This window comes from Xenopus laevis, chromosome 3L, assembly GCF_017654675.1.
Source record: "Xenopus laevis strain J_2021 chromosome 3L, Xenopus_laevis_v10.1, whole genome shotgun sequence".
In the NCBI taxonomy this organism is placed as follows: domain Eukaryota; kingdom Metazoa; phylum Chordata; class Amphibia; order Anura; family Pipidae; genus Xenopus; species Xenopus laevis.
In genome coordinates, this window is record NC_054375.1 from 104,267,017 (window position 1) to 104,285,883 (window position 18,867).

Genomic DNA, 18,867 nt, shown 5'->3' on the forward strand with positions numbered 1-18,867 from the left:
GCTGGTCTATTGTGACGGATACATATTATTATTGACCATAGCACCCACACCGAATCGTGGAAGGAAGAGTGCAGGTACTTAAACAATAGACTATAGGCCGAGGTCAGGGCAAGTGACATGCAGCATGCAGAAAGTGGTCAACAATTAGTTCAAGGTCTGGACAGGTAAAGGTATAGTGAATGAGTAGGCTAAAGTCTGGGAAGGAAACACAAATTCACATAGTCAAAAAGTAGGACGAGGTCTGGACAGGGTGCAAGAAGAATAGTCAACAGACATATTGAGGTTGGGCAGGTGGCAAGGTGCATGGTCAGAACCCTCAGTAACACTAGACTGTAATTAAGCAGCAACATATACTGCAGCACCGTACAATAAATAGGAGTGTACAATGAACATAGATTAATAAATGGTAATTGTTTCTAGACTTGTGTCAATAAGGCTGATGCTGCAGTATTCATGTATCAATTCACACCTGCAGAAAAATGCACATAACAATGCATAGACAAACACAATTCTATACTTTGCAAAATTGCACAGCCCTTGATAGATGGATGAGTGGAGTAATGACACACACTTAAAGTACATGAGTGTAGCATATCCAACAATGGGGAAAGACCAAGAACAGAGCAAAATTCTAACATTAACATTAAACTAACATTAATGGCACAATCTTAAGGAGGCCAACTGGTGAGGTGAATAGTAGTATGACAGCTAAAAAATGTTATGTTGTTTTTGGCTGACCAAAAGTCATGCTGCCCCCCCAGCACCACCATTATTAAGAATGCTAAAGAGTCAGGCATACATGTAGACAAGCAACCATGTTTGCCTTAACAGCAATAAAAGCACATTCAAATCAATTAAATGTAATCAACAAAATAATTATACAGATAAAAAGTGATTTACTTATTGATTTATCTTTTGTTTTCGATTAACCACAGAATATGCAGCACATAAATCAGCTCCTGTGGGAGTAATGTCCACCTCGGAATAGTCTGCTTCTGGTGCCCATTTGGGCTTAGTCACCACTGAATAGGCAGTCTGGATTCTCCTCCATGTCTTTTCTATCACATATTGCATAAGGTGTACCTATGGCAAAGCAATTTAAGAAAATATAAACATTTGTGAGGATTCCTACATGGGCAGGTATCTAGCTAGGCTAGGTAGCTTGCAGTGGAAGAAATACATATGGAGAAACGCATGTATCTTAAATGACAATGGAGGGGTTTGTTTGTTCAGAGATCCTTATATCCCTTTAAACAAATTACCCTATTAATGGGGGGAGAGGCGCAAGTGAGTTCAGTAAAAAGCAATCCAATATTCTATTAGTGCTTTAAAATAGCAGATCATCAGGAAAATATGGATTTTTTTAACCAAAAGGAAAGATAGTCCAATTTATTGTGTTCATTTTAGTTTTGTATATAGTGAATAATGTACTCCCTGATGTAAAATATGAGTATATTTATTATAAATCAGGCCAAGGCTAAATGCTGAGGGCTTTTGTACAAGTCATGGAACTCTAAGGTGATGTCACGGCCGGCACCCGATACCAGAACAAATGCCAAGCACCCTGGTCTCAGCTCGGCTTCACCAGTAGTGTGACCACCGTTGGGCTTGGGGAGGAGCCCTCAGCTTACTTGGGTGCCACCTGGACTTAACGAGGGGTGCAAGGCAAGATGTTCTGGCTGGCGAAGGGGCACGGCTGTTTAGGAGTCTTTAGGCCGAAGGTCATGGTACAAAAGGTCAAGGCAAGTGGATGGTCAGACAGGCTGGATCGAGGCAGGCTTATATCAGAATCGTCAGGAAGGCAAAGGGTCAAAACCGGGTAGTCAATCAGAAGCGTTTAGGCAGATTTGGAGACAAATAACAGGCATAGGTCAAACCAGAACGTCAAACAGCAGAATCAAGGTCGGTTTCAGGCAAAAGGTCGGGTTCCAGAGATCAGAGTAGTCAAACAGCCAGGCAGAGGTCAATCACAGGAATCAAAACATACAAGAAGCTTTTCAGCACAAGGTACAAGGCACCAGGAAGCAAATCCTATCACGGGCACTGTGTACAACCTGAAATCCCTTTAAATACATTTTTGAATCTCGCGCCACTGCGCGCTGACGTCATCACGTCAGCGCACATGCGCACAAAATCCAGGAAGAGGTGCGCGCACCCTAGAGCAACGCACTGAAGAACCGAAAGACGCGGCGGGCGTCCCTGCAGTCCCCCCACTATACCACCAGGGTAAGATTCCCTTACAGGTGACTTTCAAACATCTTTAAATTTTCAACAGGGGGGTACATTTGTTATTATAATATACAAGTGTCGGTGAGCCTTGTGACAAAAATGTTATCACTATGCACCTACTGATGCCACTAAGTACAGTTATGGGACTTCTTATCCAGAATGCTTGGCACCTGGGGTTTTCCAGATAAAGGAACTTTCTGTCATTTCCTTAAATCTACTAAAAAATCATGTTAACATAAATTAAACTCAATATGATTATTTTGACTCCAAAAAGGATTTATTATATTTTAGGATTAAATATAAGGTACTGTTTTATTATTACAGAGATAAGGGATAATTTTTAAAAGTTGTATTATTTGATTAAAATGCTGTGTATGGGAAATGGCCATCAGAGTGTTCTGATAACAGATCCCATACCTGTAAGGATGTATACTGTCCCTTTAAAGCTCCTACCATAAAATAAGACAACAATCTAATCTTCACTGATATTAATATTTTGTTTCCTCTTACAAATAAATAATGTGCATATATAAATGTTACAAATACAACTTAATAATGTAGTAGTATATAAGGTTTATTAATATGATGAGCTAATCAAAAATATTGCTTACTTACATTCATAATCCACAGTATCTGGATTTCTGATTCTGAAAAATCAGAGAAGAAGAAGAATTCTAAAGTTTTTTATAGTTTCTGAATTATTTGCCTTTTTCGTCTTACTCTTTCGTCTGGCTTTCATATGGGGTCCCTGACCCCCATCTAGTGAACAAATGCTCTGTAAGACTACACATGTATGGTTATTGCTACTTTTTATTACACATATTCCTATTCAGGCCTCTCCTATTCATATTCCTGTCTTTTATTCAAATCAAGGCATGGTTTCTAGGGTAATTTAAACCTCTGTTTACCGAGCATGTGGGCAGCAGTTTGGGGATGTATTAGTAGTTGGTTATGTCTGTGTCCATATAGGTTGCTGTGTACTTACATATGTGACTTACAAAGTCTATATCCCTTTACAGGAAGCACACCCAAATTGCACGTTATTTGTCACATGGAAACACAGTTTTAAAATAAACAGGAACTAAACTTTCTTTTTGTTTTTATTATAATACTATATAACTGTGTAATACTTTCTAGAGGTTGTGAAGGCAAATCAAAAATTTGGCATAATAAAAGAAAATGTAATTTCAAGAAACCTTCCGATTTAAATGAATTAAAACAATTTTATTTGGAAATTTAATTGATATTGAAAGTAGCAATGTCTTTTTGTTTGTATTCTCTGCTGCTCTTGACTACTAGTTCTGACACCTAAAACTGTATGTTGCTTGCTCATTATTGATTTGAAAATTCCCCCAAAGAAGAGCACTGAGCAGGGGCGGATTAATGAGCAGGCTACCCTAGGCTATAGCCAAGGGGCCCATCTAGCTTTTTCAAATACTAATTTTATTTTCTTTAAAAAAAATCTATGCTGTGCTTGGCCTGGGTCTAAGGTGCATTGGGTTTAGTGTGTGCCAGTGATGTCATATTCATAAACATGGTATTATCAGTAAGCAATTTAAAGTAATGTTATACCTTTGTTGTTTCATCTTGTTTTCTAGAAAGGATGAATGATGGGACACATTAGAAAATGCATTCAGCCATTTAAATATAAAAAAAATGTTTCATTAGAAACTTACTTCTAGACTTTTTAATGTACAAAAACAGCAGTATAAGTGCACTCATAATAATAATTCCTCCTGCCATTCCAACACGTATGAATATATTCTGACCTGTACAACAAAAGAAATGATTTTGTTAATGTTTCCATGATACAGGACAATCCATAAATGAATACTTATAACTATTGGCTAGCAATAGTGAGTTATTAATGGAATGCAAGAACTGAAGTTTAAAAATCTTTATTATTAAGACTCAATATTAATGGAGAGACAAAATAGAAACTACAAAAAAAGTTCCATGTTTTTACCCACAATACATCTTCCTTTCCAAAGTCATTGAGCCTACCTCTGACAGATGTAGCTCCTGCACAACAGCTAAATAGTTGTATGTCTGGGACATGGGTGTGTCCTTGTGCACTTTTTACTTGAACGTCAATAATAGCATGAAATAAAATGTTAGGCACACCCAAGTGATTGGATTTGCTTACCCCAGGCTGGTGCTCCTGTTGCATGAAAACTACACCGGCCCAGTTACTTCTGTAAAGCAGAGTGTTGTGTTGGGTGCCCATGTGCAGTAGCGTGAAAAGTCAGACTTTAATCAAAAAGCTGGCAATTACGTGGTACTGTGCATGCATCGGCCCATGGGCACTGAAAAATGAAGAAGGAAGATCGCTCTTTGGTGCTCATACAAAAGTCACTGGGCCAGTGCAGTTTTAAGCTTAAAGCATTGGCCTCGGGTAAATCACTGGGGGCTGCCTAACATTTGGCAACTCCATTGGCTCTGACCACTAGAAATCATTTTCTGAAAATAACTGTATTAGATAGTGAATGTGTGCAATATTGATACTGACATTTGTATACATTTATATACATTTATATATATTTGTACAATTAGGCATAGATTTTTCATGGGAATTATACCTGCTTTTGAAACATTTTAATTAATTGCACTGTACAGGTTTTTCTGTGTTGTCTTATCTCACCCATCCTATTTTGAATATAAAAAGGGGCCCGATAATACCAGTGGCAAGTTCTATAGCTCATCTGCCATCTGCCATTTACACCCACAGTGCTAACACTCTAAAGGAGTAATGCAATAAATGGCCTGAAGCTGTGTTAAGGGTTTATGCCCCCTTTAACAGGATATATATATTATTGAATTAACATAGCTCACCAGATCTAGCAGTTGTCTCCTCAGTGCTGCGCATTTGATTTCTGTGTGAAGTTGTATACGTTGTATTATGGGATTTGGGCACTGTAGAACGTCTTCCAGCATCTTCAAGGAAAATAATGGAGCTTAGTTGAACTCTTCCTGACTACTCTGCAGTATCCCATGGGGTGCATATAACTTTTGTTTGTCTGTCCATTGATGATTATGAATATTATCAGCTACACTGTTAATTTAACTGGCATCATATACAGTGATTTCATTAAAATTAAACCTCACCCAAATAATTTTTAAAAGCCTCTAGTTACCTTTACAATATGTTAAAGGGGAACAATAGCTTTCAAACCAAAAAAAAAACACATTTGAAATACTGGTAAGGGAGGAGGGACAAAAACAATGTTACATATTGTAACAACTTGTCCGCAGCTTATAAACAGCATGTAGGAACTACAGATAACCCCATGAACCTCCATTTTTCCCAATGTTGCAGCAATCAGTTCTTCTTGAGTCAAGCCTCCAATTTTGTCACAATGTTTTGTAAATATAATACCTGAAAAAACATTATCAAAGACTAGGGTTGCCACCTGGCCGGCAATTATGGTCGATCGCAATGTTATTAATAGGGAAAAAAGATAAATATATAGGAAGGCTGGTATTTTTTTCCAGAAAAGGTGGCAACCCTATCAAAGTCGAATGCTTGGAGATTTAGGAATTGGAACCATGACTGTAGCTGCTTCACAATTTATATATACTGTATATATGTATTCAGGAAGATTGGAGGAGGGAATAGCAAGACACAGGCTGGCACTGGTCTTAAAAGCAATTACATTTACAAATTAATTTAATAGAATTGAAAATGTATAATTCATGTATTGTCAGTAGCAATAGGCAATATTTAAATGTGCTCAAGAAGATCCAAAAGCCAATCAATAATTGTGTACTGGAACTTTTTATGAAAGCTTCCTTAGCAGGAAGAAAGTATATATGTATATAATGTATAATAAAGTGACATAGTACCGCACTCAATGGAAATACGTGTAAAGAAAAAAGATTTATTGAAAAAATCTATCTTGATTTTTTCACAAGTATTTCCATTAAGTTCATCCTTGAAAAAGGCCCAAGAGGGACCGAAACATTGGAGCACTGTGATGTGTGAAAAATAAAATCACTTGATTTACTAAGGGAAGTGCTGGCCTGGGAATGCTTTATTCCAAATTGCGAGTATATGATTGATGTTTGGCCAGGCACCCCTGCGATTGCTTTGTTGGAGTGCGGATACTGAAGATATAATATATATATTCTCCTGTGTACAGAGAAGTAACTGTCTGTAGAGCTGCATACACAAGGCTTGCAACAAGTAACATTGCTTCATGGCAACTACAAATAAAAACAGTAAATGACAATGCTACAAGCCATATTTGTGACTTTATTACAAAATATTAAGGATATAAGGAAATTCAACAAAATAACTTACTGTCTGTTGGATCTTGTACTTCAAGAGATATGTTGCTTCCTAATTTCCACTCCAGTTTACCATTGTCCCAAATAAAATATAAGCATAAGTAGGTGCCACTATCAGATGATTTGGCTTTTCTGATTTCTAAATGTTGTTTCTGAATTGCATCATTAGGGTTGGTTAAAGTAAAAAAAATAATCCTATTTTGCCCCTCACCAACAACAGAATGGCAATAAACATTTTTATTAAAATCAGTAAAGTAGTTATCCACTGAGAATAAACAGTGATTGCCACGATTTGGATAGACAGCTACCCAAAATGAAATGAATACTAAATTGTTCCTGTTAAACTGACAGGAAAGATTAACATTGTTACTTATATTGATAATTTGTGATTTCTGGTTGTTGTGTGTTTCTTGGTCTGCAAAATAAATAAAAATAATGATATATTAACAGAGAGAGAAATATACAGTGAATCAATGTTTTGGCTGTTATAATGATGGGGAGAGGACCCTCTAAGAACTGATTTTGTCTGATCTCTAGGGCTAACCACAGAATGATTAAATGATAGTAATGGGATAATGGGACTGTTTATCACTGCAGATTTGGGCATTAAAGATATTGTTGTGCAGCATCTTGGGCCAGATTCAGTTCAACGAGAATAATTTATACTTATATCATAATTCTATCCCTTGTTTAGCCATAGAATACTTTTGGTTAATTCATGGGCTATACCATGACATGTTGTTTTTGATTATTTTAATTGTGGTGTTTATACAAATGGCCTGTAGATGTCACTGTGCATAAAAGTGAAAGTTACTGTTATGTAATGGCTGTCTGACAAAACATAACAAATGGCAACAAGGATGTCTCTTCTACCTCTGAAGCAGCCTGCACCTTTTCTTCCAAACCCTGGTGAGCCTACCATACCTTTTACTGCTTGGATCTGTATGTTTGTAAATTACATTATTGCTGCTGACCAAGGGGAGATTTCTGCTTCTAGAAATACTTATTGACTGCCAGGGAGCAGACGGACATATGAATATATTCTATACATTACCATTACCTAATGATACTTATGAAACTTCTCTTACTGCTATAAAGAACTTTTTCGTGCCAATGTGGACAGCGTAATGGCGAATCCACAGAACAATTTGTAGCAGCATTGAGAGAGCTGGTTGTTACCTGTGAGTTTGGAAATCTAACAGATGAAATGCTAAGAGACCAAATAGTGGAAAAAACAAACTCACCTCGCATTAGAGAGAGATTGCTCCTAGAGCAGGATTTAACCCTTGCAAAGGCTATTACAGTTGCTAGCCAAATTGAAACAGCAGTGGCAGATGCTAAAACTCTCAGTCAGGGAACTGCTGGGAATGTACAGATTGTGAATTCAACACTGTGGCCTAATAATGCACAGTCACAGGCAAAATACAGTGCTAAGGAAAGGGATTCACCTACACTGCAAAACCGGGCAGCAAATACAAATAGAAAATACTGCTTTCGCTGTGGTTCAACACAACACACTGCAAATCATGTTACATGTCCTGCAAAAGCTAAACGACACAACATACTGCAAATCGTGTTACATGTCCTGCAAAAGCTAAACGGTGCAGCAACTGCACAAAAGTAGGACATTTTGCTAAGATCTGCCGTAGTTCTGCTAAAGATGTTCATGAAGTCACTACTACAAATGTTACAGTATTAAGTGTGGATAAAGCTGGTACATTTATTCCAGACAAGTTTATATACACTGTCAGTGTCAGTACTGCTTCTGCTGACAAGGGACACTCCATTAACCTGATGTTTGATACAGGTTCAGATGTTTCTATACTACCAAAGGATATTTTCTTGAAATACTTTGCAAAAGATCCGCTTGTTGCACCTGCCATGAAACTGGTCAGTTACTTAAAGGATCCAATCCCTGTGCTTGGTTGCTTGCCAGTGACTGTACAATTTGAATCAAATACTGTAAAATGTGACTTTTACATTGTGAATAAGGGTACTGCTATACTTGGAAGGGATCTCTTTGCTGCATTAAACCTACAATTAGTTGATGGTCTCATTACTACAGCACCAGTGCCTGCTACACAGCCAGTGTCTAAAATTTCACCACAAAGTAACACTTCACTGGGTTGTGCAAAGAACGTTGTACACAAAGTTAAGTTGAGACCAGATGTAAAACCAGTACCATTTCCTGATTCAACATGGGAAAAACTTGCTATTGATATTGTCGGTCCTTTTACAGATGCTCTTATAGACTGTAGATTTGCTATAACCTTGATGGACTATTACAGTCAATGGCCTGAAATTGCATTTGTTTCTCATATAACATCAACTACAGTGATAACATTTCTGTCTACAGTCGTCAGCAGAGAAGGTAATCCAAAGGAGTTAATATCAGACAACGGACCACAGTGTGTCTCATCCGAGTTTGAATCCTTTCTGAGACAGAGGAATATTGTGCATAGGAAATCTTCAGTGTATTACCCACAAGCAAATGGAGAAATCGAGCGATTCAACAGAAGTCTGAAAGAAGCACTACAGACAGCAAATCTTACTGGGAAATCTTGGAAAGTATTTACAACAGAGTTCCTACATAACTGCAGAGCAATACGCCATGCAATAACCCAATCATCTCCTGCTGAGTTATTACATGTCAGACAGATGCGCACTAAGTTATATGTTGCAGACGTCAAATTTCCACAAAATAGTGTGCCTACAAAATCATCTACTGCTGACATTGTGAAACATCAACAAGCCAAATGCAAGGCTTATACTGACAGAAAACGTGGTGCAAGAGAAGTGCACTTTCAGCCTGGATCTTTAGTCAGAATTAAGAAACCAGGAATACTGAATAGTTATGCTTTCCTACTATAGGGGGAATATGTGGTGTTTATACAAATGGCCTGTAGATGTCACTGTGCTCAGACTTATACTGTGCATACTTCCTGACAGCGTGAACGTGAAACTTACTGTTATGTAATGGCTGCCTGACTCTGCTAATAAAGCACAGTTATACTCTCCTCATCCTCGGCTACCCAAAACATAACATTAATCTAACTCTCTGTTTATCTAAATAGAGGAAAATTACGTACCTGAAACTGATGAAATGATAAAAGTACTGCGGGAATTGCTGGTTGTATTGTTATTACTTTGTAAACTAGAAAAAGTGTCTTTCATGTCTTCTTTTCTGCATTCAAATATTCCCCCATGTTTAGGAACCGTGAGACTGCAACCTTCACAGCTTATTTTTTCCTTATTGTAGTTGTACCAGCAAACAGACATATTTTGGTCATTACATAGATCACATTTTATGGTGAGGTTCTCTTTCTCATATTTATGAAAGTAATGGCATCCTGCAAGAGATCATTTAATGTATTACAGACTTTAAAAAGACACAAAGAAAAAAGAAACCTTTGTATTTACTGTGTAATTGTTTTATGAAGGAGCGCATGCATATTTCTTTGGGTCTGTCTGAATACTCAATACTGATGTAGGGACCCATAGATATAATGGCCCCTATGACTTCATTCCCTTACCAGTGCATCATTTACTTGTTGGTTTAACCCCATGTAGCCATTTGTACTTATTTACATACCAGTTCATTGGCCCTCAGGTTGATGACCATATCCTGCATCAATGTAACAAAGTGCTTTTAGGGGAGGGTCCTTCCTTTTTGGCCTGCAGTTGATATGGTTGGATGTCCATTGAACCTGGAGTCAACAAGGCCCCAGAAGTGTAAAGGGACAACCCCTTTAGAGAACCTGTAAATGAGGTCAGCTAGTGTGCAGGGTAGCCACTGTTCTAGCACTCTCTATGAGGAGTGAGTCAGTGAGCATTAGCAAGCAAGAGCTGCTTCAAGCTCCACCAAGGAGGATAGAAGGGAGTAGCTCTCCCCCAAGCTCTGCTTGCATGTAGTGAAGGGACAGCAGTACTGACTAGGGAGACGGGTTATTGTTCTATGCCTGTTTTACTTCTATTGCAAGGGTCCAGACCACAACCTGTAAGGTGTATACTTTTAACTCCCCCTGCTATTCCTACTGTGGTGCCAACTGTACTGTATCTGCGACGTCTGTGATTGTACATGGGATTTATTTAAACTACCTCATGTTCTGTGAGTATTGCAAGCCCTGTGGTGCTTTATACTGAATAAAGCCTGTTTTGTTGTTGTTTGCAAAGAAGCTGTACAGAAGGTATCCCAAACCCAGAACTAACTCCGGTCACGACCCACTGTTCTGCCTATAGCAGCTACTTTTGGCTTTGGGTGGAGCCCTCCACTACTCAGATGCAGCCAGGTCTTATTGTAGGAGAACCAGGGAGAGAGTTCTGGGCAATCAAGGGAACCAAACGCAAGCAGATAGGACATGGGAGCAGTCAGCGTGACTTGAACAGGCCTGGTCAAACCAGACAGGCAATGTGGTACCAAATCAGATAACAGAAGCAAGGTTAGGGTCACAGGCCAGGGTCAGAACCAAAACGGTGGTGAGGTACACAATCGGAATCCAAGAATTGTCAAAACCAGTCAGGGGTAATTTTTTTTAAAAAAGTCTTTATTTTTGCATTTAACAATACAACAAATAATACAAATAATATTATTGGAAGAAAAATAAAAAGGGGGGGAAGTGGAGTGGTTGGTTGGGGGGGGTAGGGTGGTTGGGCCACTCATTGGCCAGTCCGGAATTTTATGCTACACCAGGTGAGTTAGTCCATCTCTGTGACACGTAATCCATAGGTCCCAAATTTCAGTAAATTTTTCTAGACATCCTCTACTCATGTAGGTCAGTCTATACATGGGAAGTGCCTTATTAATCAATTTTTTCCATAGTGTTACCGTAGGAGGGGCTCGGAGCTTCCACTTAAGTGCAATAACTTTCCTTGCATAGAAAAATAGTAAGCGAAACATTTGTCATTTAGATTGTTGTGGGATTAATTGGTCTATATGACCCAGCAAAAAACTTTCTGGAGATTTGACCGGAGAAAAGTCCAAGTAGGTTTGCAAATACATAGCCACATTCTCCCAATAGGCATTGATCACTGTACAGGACCAAAAGACATGCATAAAGGTACCTGGGTCTAGACCACATTTATTACACAAATTATCTAGGGTCAATCCCATATTATGCAAACGCATAGGCATGTAGTACAATCTATGTATCATTTTATGCTGTATAAGCCTATCCCCACTACTAATTACTGTAGGAACAAAGGTTTCTGTTATATCATCCCAGTCATCTAAGTCCAGAGCAGGGATGTCTTGGATCCATTTATTATAGTTCTTTGCGTATGGGTTACCTCTTCGAGAGTTTAGCAAGCTGTATACTTTGGACAATCTTTTCCTCTTTTCAGGTGCCTTAAGCAGAGTCTACAAGGCTGGTGTTTCCATTAAGGGTACACATGGGAATTGGGCATTCAGGGCATGCCGGACCTGGAGGTACCGGTAAAACATGGTACGCGGTAATTGAAACTCCTGGGATAATTCTGTAAATTACTTCAATGTCTGGTTGTTGTATAGCTGGCCCAAATATTTGATTTCATATGTTGCCCTTAACTGTGGGTCTGGTATTGTTTGTAAATGTGGCAGGGATGGATTTAGCCACAGTGGTATATTGGGCGATAATTGGGGGGTGCTAGGTTTGTTTAAAGCCAAAGCTTTTTTCCAGGCGAGTGTGCCTGTACGAAAGGTGGAGAGTGGCCACCCGTTTTGGGTGGTGCCACAAAATGGCAAATTAGCTAGTGATTCAAAAGATCCCGCCACTGCGGCAGCAGTTATGCTGACAGTGTCTTCTGCCAAGGGGTTGAGCCACCCTGCCACATGGGTGATTTGAGATGCTAAGTATTATATGAAGAAATGTGGCAGGGCTAGGCCCCAAAGCACTTTGGGTGCAGTTAGTATTGCTAGTTTAATTCAAGGCTGTTTGCCCATACAAATGATGACACCATGGAATCCAGCCTAGAAAACAGTGCCGCCGGCATTACATTAGGTGCATTCTGAAACACATACAACAGTTCAGGCAAGATAATCATCAGATAATCTCTGGAAATGCAGAGATTGCCGCCTTTACCTTTTCTACAGAAATTGGACTGTCCAGAAATTGTTGTTCAAGTGTTAGAGGTTAGGGAGCTCTCTAGAGAGATACGCTAAGAGCTTGCCCGCCTTATTACCTTACTCAAATATAATCTGTGAGGTACACAACAGCTTTTTTTTTTTTTTTTTCAAGAATGTGAAGTTGTAGATATCTCTGTGCCTGTAGGACCTTTGCATAAATTGCGGGGGATAGGTCTGCCGTGAACTGGTTTTGTGCCCTTAGGACCTCTGCGTTCAGATTATTTAGCTCTGTAACCAACTGACGTCTATATGTCGCTATACTGCCAATAAAGGACCTTCTAAGGCAAGCCTTCGAGGCATCCCAGACAATTAAAGGGTCGGCTGATTCAGCATTCTCTCCTGTTCCTGTGTCATCCTTTCACTCACCTCAGTTACAGTGAGCCACTTAGGGTTGAGACGCCACATGGGTGTAGTACAGTCTAGATTTGTTCTTATGGATAAGGGAAGCGGGGCATGATCTGATATACCCCCAGGGAGGTACCGGGCATTAGTGATTTTAGGTTGCAATAGTGGTGTTGCCAGCACTAGATCTATACGTGACGCCGTCCTATGGGTGGCCGAATAACAGGCATACACTTGCCCTGATGGATGGGTCTGTCTCCAAATGATTAGGCAAAGGAGTCGCACACGCACACCTGGCCTCTCCCAATACCTGACGAAGGGGCACGCCCCCGAAACGTTGTATTGTTGGATTGACATTAAACACGGGAGCATTCCCTTGAGCATGCTACGTGTGCTGGAGTTATTCTATGCTCTGTCTCCAAATGTCAACAAAGTTATAAGTGTGGCACCAGTTAAGTAAGAGGGTGGGGCCCGGGTTTCCTGGGGGGCAACTGTCTAGTTCTGGTTTTAAAACCATGTTAAGATCACCCATAAGCAGCGTGGCGGCTGGATCCATATTCAATATTCTCCCCATAACCTCATCTAGTACAGTAATATCAGCCGGTGGTGGCAAATACACACACACCAGGTTAAGTAATTGTTGCCTCACTGAACATTGCATAACAATATATAAGCCGAGACGATCATTATGGATCTCTAGTATAGTGAAATTTGCTTTTTTGCTTACTAGTATCGCCACCCCTCTAGAGTAATTTGAGAGTTCAGCGTGGTACACTCTTGCAACCCATGCTTTTTTCAAGGCTAGAATGCGGCCACCTGTGAGGTGTGTCTCCTGAAGGAGAACCAGGTGTGGTTTGTATTTTTTTGAGGTATTGGAATGCCAGGTCCCTTTTAATCTTGGAATTGAGGCCTCTGGTATTCCAAGAAATTATATCCACGGACTCCATATTTTAAATTTAGTAAAGCAAGTGGGCATAATCATTTATGGTGTAATGGTCTTAAACCAAGGCGGCCCAATGGGTGGCGGTGTGGGTGGGGAAAAAAAGGTTAACCATCCATATCTAATACGGTACAGTAGCATTATATAACAACATACACATTAAACATTAGCCCCTCCTCCCTGTCTATCCTTAGAACTAGGTAGACCTATTACCCTTAAATACAAACTGTGTGGTGTAGTCCAAGCCCCGAAAGTCTCCGCTGGTTTGAGCAGTACTAGGAGCCCAGATGTATCACAACTGCTCATTGAGTGGTGTTGGAATAACACCAAGACAGATCCAGATGTGTAGGAACAAACCTTCAGTGGTTAACACCTGGGGCTATTGTGTGGGTCTGGATGGTGTCTGCCATCAAGCCAGGATGCAGCTTCTGGAGTATTAAAAAAATGCGACTGGGTGCCTTCTACAATCTTGAGCTTGGCCGGGTATAGGACAGCATACTTATACTGTAGATTTCTCAGCCGTCTCTTTACCGCAACAAAGGTGCTTCTTTTCTTTTGTAGAGCCGTGAAGTAATCCGGGAATAGCATAATTTTAGCACCTTCATGTTGTAGCTCAGCTTTATTTCTTGCCGCGTGTATGGCATCCCTGTCCCGGTAGTTTAATAGGTGCAGCAAAAAGGGCCTCGGTGGGGCACCAGGCCTAGGGGGTCTCCCAGGCACTCTGTGCGCTCACTCCACAACAAAGTACTGCGAGAGGATTTCTTGGTTAGCACGTATTATTCAGTCGCCATGCAGGACATGCCCCCCCCCCAGGCAGGGATCAATTTTAGGCAGAAGACAGACAGGTCAGGGACAGGCAAAGATCAAAACCAGAATAAACAACTAGAATTAGCAGTGAGGAACTCAGGAAAGACCTTTTACGTTGGGCAATGAACATGGGACCTTAGGCTCTTATATTATTTGAATTTCCTGGCGATTGAACCCGGAAGAGGCGTTCGGGTGTGGCGACCAGGAGATCCAGGCGGGCGTCCCTGCTGTGAGCACGGCAGGCTTCCCCACAAACCAAAAATTCAAGACAAAACAAAGTATACTGGTAGAATAATGCTAATTGTTGTGGGTAGTAAAGAAACTGAGAGCTGCAGAATACCGCCTTTCTACCGAATAATTGTGCTTACCACTAATTTCTAAACCATTAAGTGGGTGCAATGAGGCTGTGACCTCTCCATTATCAATATACTTTATTAAGGACACTGAGTCATTTTTTAAAAAATGCCCTCCCTTTCAACAAAACAGGGATTGTTTGTCCATATATTGCAATATATTTAAGATGGCCAACTACGTCATCCTTGGTCTTGCCAGTCCTGCACTCAACTTTCATCTGATTCATTAAGAATTCTATTACTTCATTAAAGTGTTGGGCTGGGGTGCCAGGGGCCCACCTCAAAACCTTAGGCTGAGGGCCCACTTTCCAAACTACTATACCTCCTCTCCTCACTCAATCTCTTTATTCTCCTAGTCTCTTTTGTCTACATAATATACTCTATTCTTCCATTATTAAGCCTCTTTGTTCCCATAAAGAAATAGGGAATGACCATGAAATAGGCCAAATTGTCAGAAGCAGGAGGTCCACTGACACCTGGGCCCACCGGGAGTTTTCCCTGGTATCTTAGTGGGCCAGTCCAACACTGCTTCATTATACATTTTATACAGGGACCAAGTTTTACCTGCAACTTACTTACTGCTTTCAAGGTTAGAACTCCCAAACTTAGTTATTTAAAGGGTAAGACATTTTTTAGTAGCTTAAAGGGATACTGTCATGGGAAAAAAATGTTTTTTTCAAAATGCACCAGTTAATAGTGTTGCTCCAGCAGACTTCTGCACTAAAATCAGTTTCTCAAAAGAGCAAACAGATTTTTTTTATATTTAATTTTGAAATCTGACATGAGGCTAGACATATTGTCAGTTTCCCAGCTGTTTACAGTCATGTGACTTGTGCTCTGATAAACTTCAGTCACTCTTTACTGCTGTACTGCAAGTTGTAGTGATAACAGCTCCCTGGAATATATAAGGACAGCACTTTATAGTAAAATCCAGGTCCCACTGCAACATATTCAGTTACATTGAGTAAGAGAAACAACAGCCTGCCAGAAAGCAGTATCATCTTAAAGTTCTGGCTCTTTCTGAAAGCACATGACCAGGCAAAATAGCCTGAGATGGCTGCCTACACATCAATATTACAACTAAAAAAAATACACTTGCTGGTTCAGGAATTACATTTTATATTGTAGAGTGAAATATTGTAGAGGGAATTATTTGCAGTGTAAACAATGTAATTTAGAAATAAAAACTACATCATAAAATCATGAGAGAATCCCTTTAAGGCACAAAATGCCTCTATATCCTTAATATATTGGCAATGGGGGAAAGCAGAGGACCTCTTGTCCAGTCCAGGTCCCTGCACTCCCTCCCTGAACCCGTTTGTGATGACACGCTGGAAAGGGGTACAAGTGTGCACACGCACACTCCAGGGGGTGGGACGGGGACAGTGCAAAGAGGACTTTTCGACTGAGGGGTCCTGAGGATGGTGTGAGGGGCCCCTGAGGCTGCAGACCATGTGGGCCCTGGGTCCCCCAGTCTGATGCTGTCTGCAACCAAGAAATAAACATCTTATAACAACTGTTGCCTATGGAGCACTAGCTGGTCACATCCCTATTATCAGTTTAACCACATATCAGTTAATCACATATACACAATTTGCACACTCCGACAGTTTGTTTCAATATGGGACACACTATAACAGGAAGCCATTGCTTTAACCAAATCTCTCTCTGTGGTTTTTTTTGTAGGTAGGGTTGTACGCACAGAGAATTTAGTTTTAAAAAAACTATAAAATAAAAACATTTGCTTACATGACCAAAAAGAAATTAGATATAACTTTGGTCTTAATCCTTTAAATGCTATGCAGTAACCACCTCTATCTACTGCAGGATTACTATCACTTAATAGCACATGGTATGTTTTGTGGTCCACGCTTAATCTGCTTCAGCATGCGTAAGAAAACTGCGGAAAACACAGTGTGGATCGCCACTGGTAAAACATTTTAGTCGCACATTTAGTCACCAGAAGTTGCCTTCTCCTTCTTATGCTGTTCCAAAGTTTTCATTTACACCAACACCAATGCGAAGGTTTTAATTACATTTTGCAGCCTGCACTAATGGAGATTAAGGGGCACATTTGCTAAGCTGGAGTGAAGGATTCGAAGTTAAAAAACGTCGAATTTCAAAGTATTTTTTTGGGTACTTCGACCATCGAATAGGCTACTACGACCGTACGAAGTTTTAAAAAAACTTTGACTACCGTATATACTTCGGTAGTTTAAACCTACCGAGGTACAATGTTAGCCTATGGGGACCTTCCCTATTACTTTTCTAAGGTTTTTTTGATCGAAAGAAAATCCTTAGATCGATGGATTAAAATCCTTTGATCGTTCGATCGTAGGATTTGCGGTAAATCTTTCAAATTCGATATTCGAATTCAAAGTATTTTACTTCGAGGGTCGAATTTCGAGGGTTTATTAACCCTTAGTAAATGTGCCCCTAAATGTGGGTGACAAAACATACCGTGTGCCATTGCCCTAAGAATTTGAATAATTGAAGCCAAGAAGTTATTAGACAGAATCTCCTCATTTAATCTGCTTGGTTTTGAAATTGCTCATGTAAATCCAAGCAATCTGATTATGGTGTTCACCTACAGTACCAATACTGTAAAATTCCCTTCACAGAGATACCCATGTATAATAAACGTAAATAAATACACTCAGATTCTAAACTGAGAACTTTTGGTTTCATTAAAATATATTTTAGCTTTAAAAATTGTTGTGCATTATACAGTAAATATTCTGTACGTTTAATAAAATAAGAAGCTTACCTGCACCTTCAACCAGTAATAAATAGCATAATGTCATGGCCACTACATTAAAAAGAATTATTTTCACAAAATCCATGATGACTTTCATTCTAGTGCAAAAAATGGAATTAAGAGCCAGGAGTTCTTAGTGAGATGTTTTTTCCTTATGAAGCACAAGAAAACTGGTTAGCCTGTGCAACACTGCCAGCAGTCTGACGTCTGAAAACATTTACTTCCTTTTTTCTCTCTTTCATGCAAATAGCAACTTCCAAAATATTACAGAAGACAAATTTGTTCATAATATTCTCCTCGCTATAGTCTTACATTTGAAGGGTTATTTACTAATACTAATAAATAATCTTTTTTTTTCATATCATTAATTTCGAAATGTATTCATGTGTTTTTGACACCCTACGATAATTTTGGATTTTTCTCAAATTTATAGTGTTTTCAGAGGGTTTTCCCTAAAAATAGGGGGGGGGGGGGTTGTAAAAGATCGTGAATTTGGAAAACATATCAATATTTATTAATTTTAAGGAGGATTTTATTCCAAACAAGAAAATACACCAGGTTTGACCTGGCAAGTACTATTAAGTCCTATGGAGGACTTTTCTATTTTTTCAAGTTTAAAGGAGAAGGATAGATTAGCTGCAATAGTGAATAGTTTTCTAGAATGCTATATTTATTCTGTAAAATGTTTTACCAAACCGGAGTAAAAAGCTTTAGAAGCTCTCTGTTTGTTTAGGATAGCAGCTACAGTATTAGCTTGTGTAAGGAATCCTTACCCTGGTGGTCCAGTGGTGGTGCGGCGGGGACGCCTGCCGCGCCATCGGCGGGGACGCCCACCACACCGTCATCCTTCTCTGCCAGCTTCCTAATGCGCACCGCGCGCACACTTCCGGTTTATATAGGCGCATGCTCGCTGGCGTGATGAAGTCAGCGCGCAATGGCGCGAAATTCAAATGGATTTAAAGAGACATTTTCTTTTATGCATTGCCCGTGATAGGATTTGTTCCTGGTGCTATTGGCTGTTGCTATTCTGTTTGAATCTGATCCTGATTGT

The 18,867-nt window shown here is 39.7% G+C and overlaps 1 protein-coding gene across 1 annotated transcript; it reads right to left on the reverse strand.

The window, feature by feature from the left end:
* Positions 1-892: 892 nt before the first annotated feature.
* On the reverse strand, positions 893-18,026 carry LOC108705629. Its single transcript, XM_041586759.1, has 8 exons — positions 17,826-18,026; positions 9,606-9,866; positions 6,530-6,931; positions 5,062-5,163; positions 3,906-3,998; positions 3,802-3,823; positions 2,845-2,876; positions 893-1,083 (listed from the first exon to the last, which is right to left on the reverse strand). The coding sequence occupies exons 1-8, from the start codon at positions 17,911-17,913 to the stop codon at positions 1,013-1,015; spliced, it is 1,071 nt and encodes a 356-aa protein (XP_041442693.1). The 5' UTR covers positions 17,914-18,026; the 3' UTR covers positions 893-1,012.
* Between the last annotated feature and the right edge of the window lie 841 nt (positions 18,027-18,867).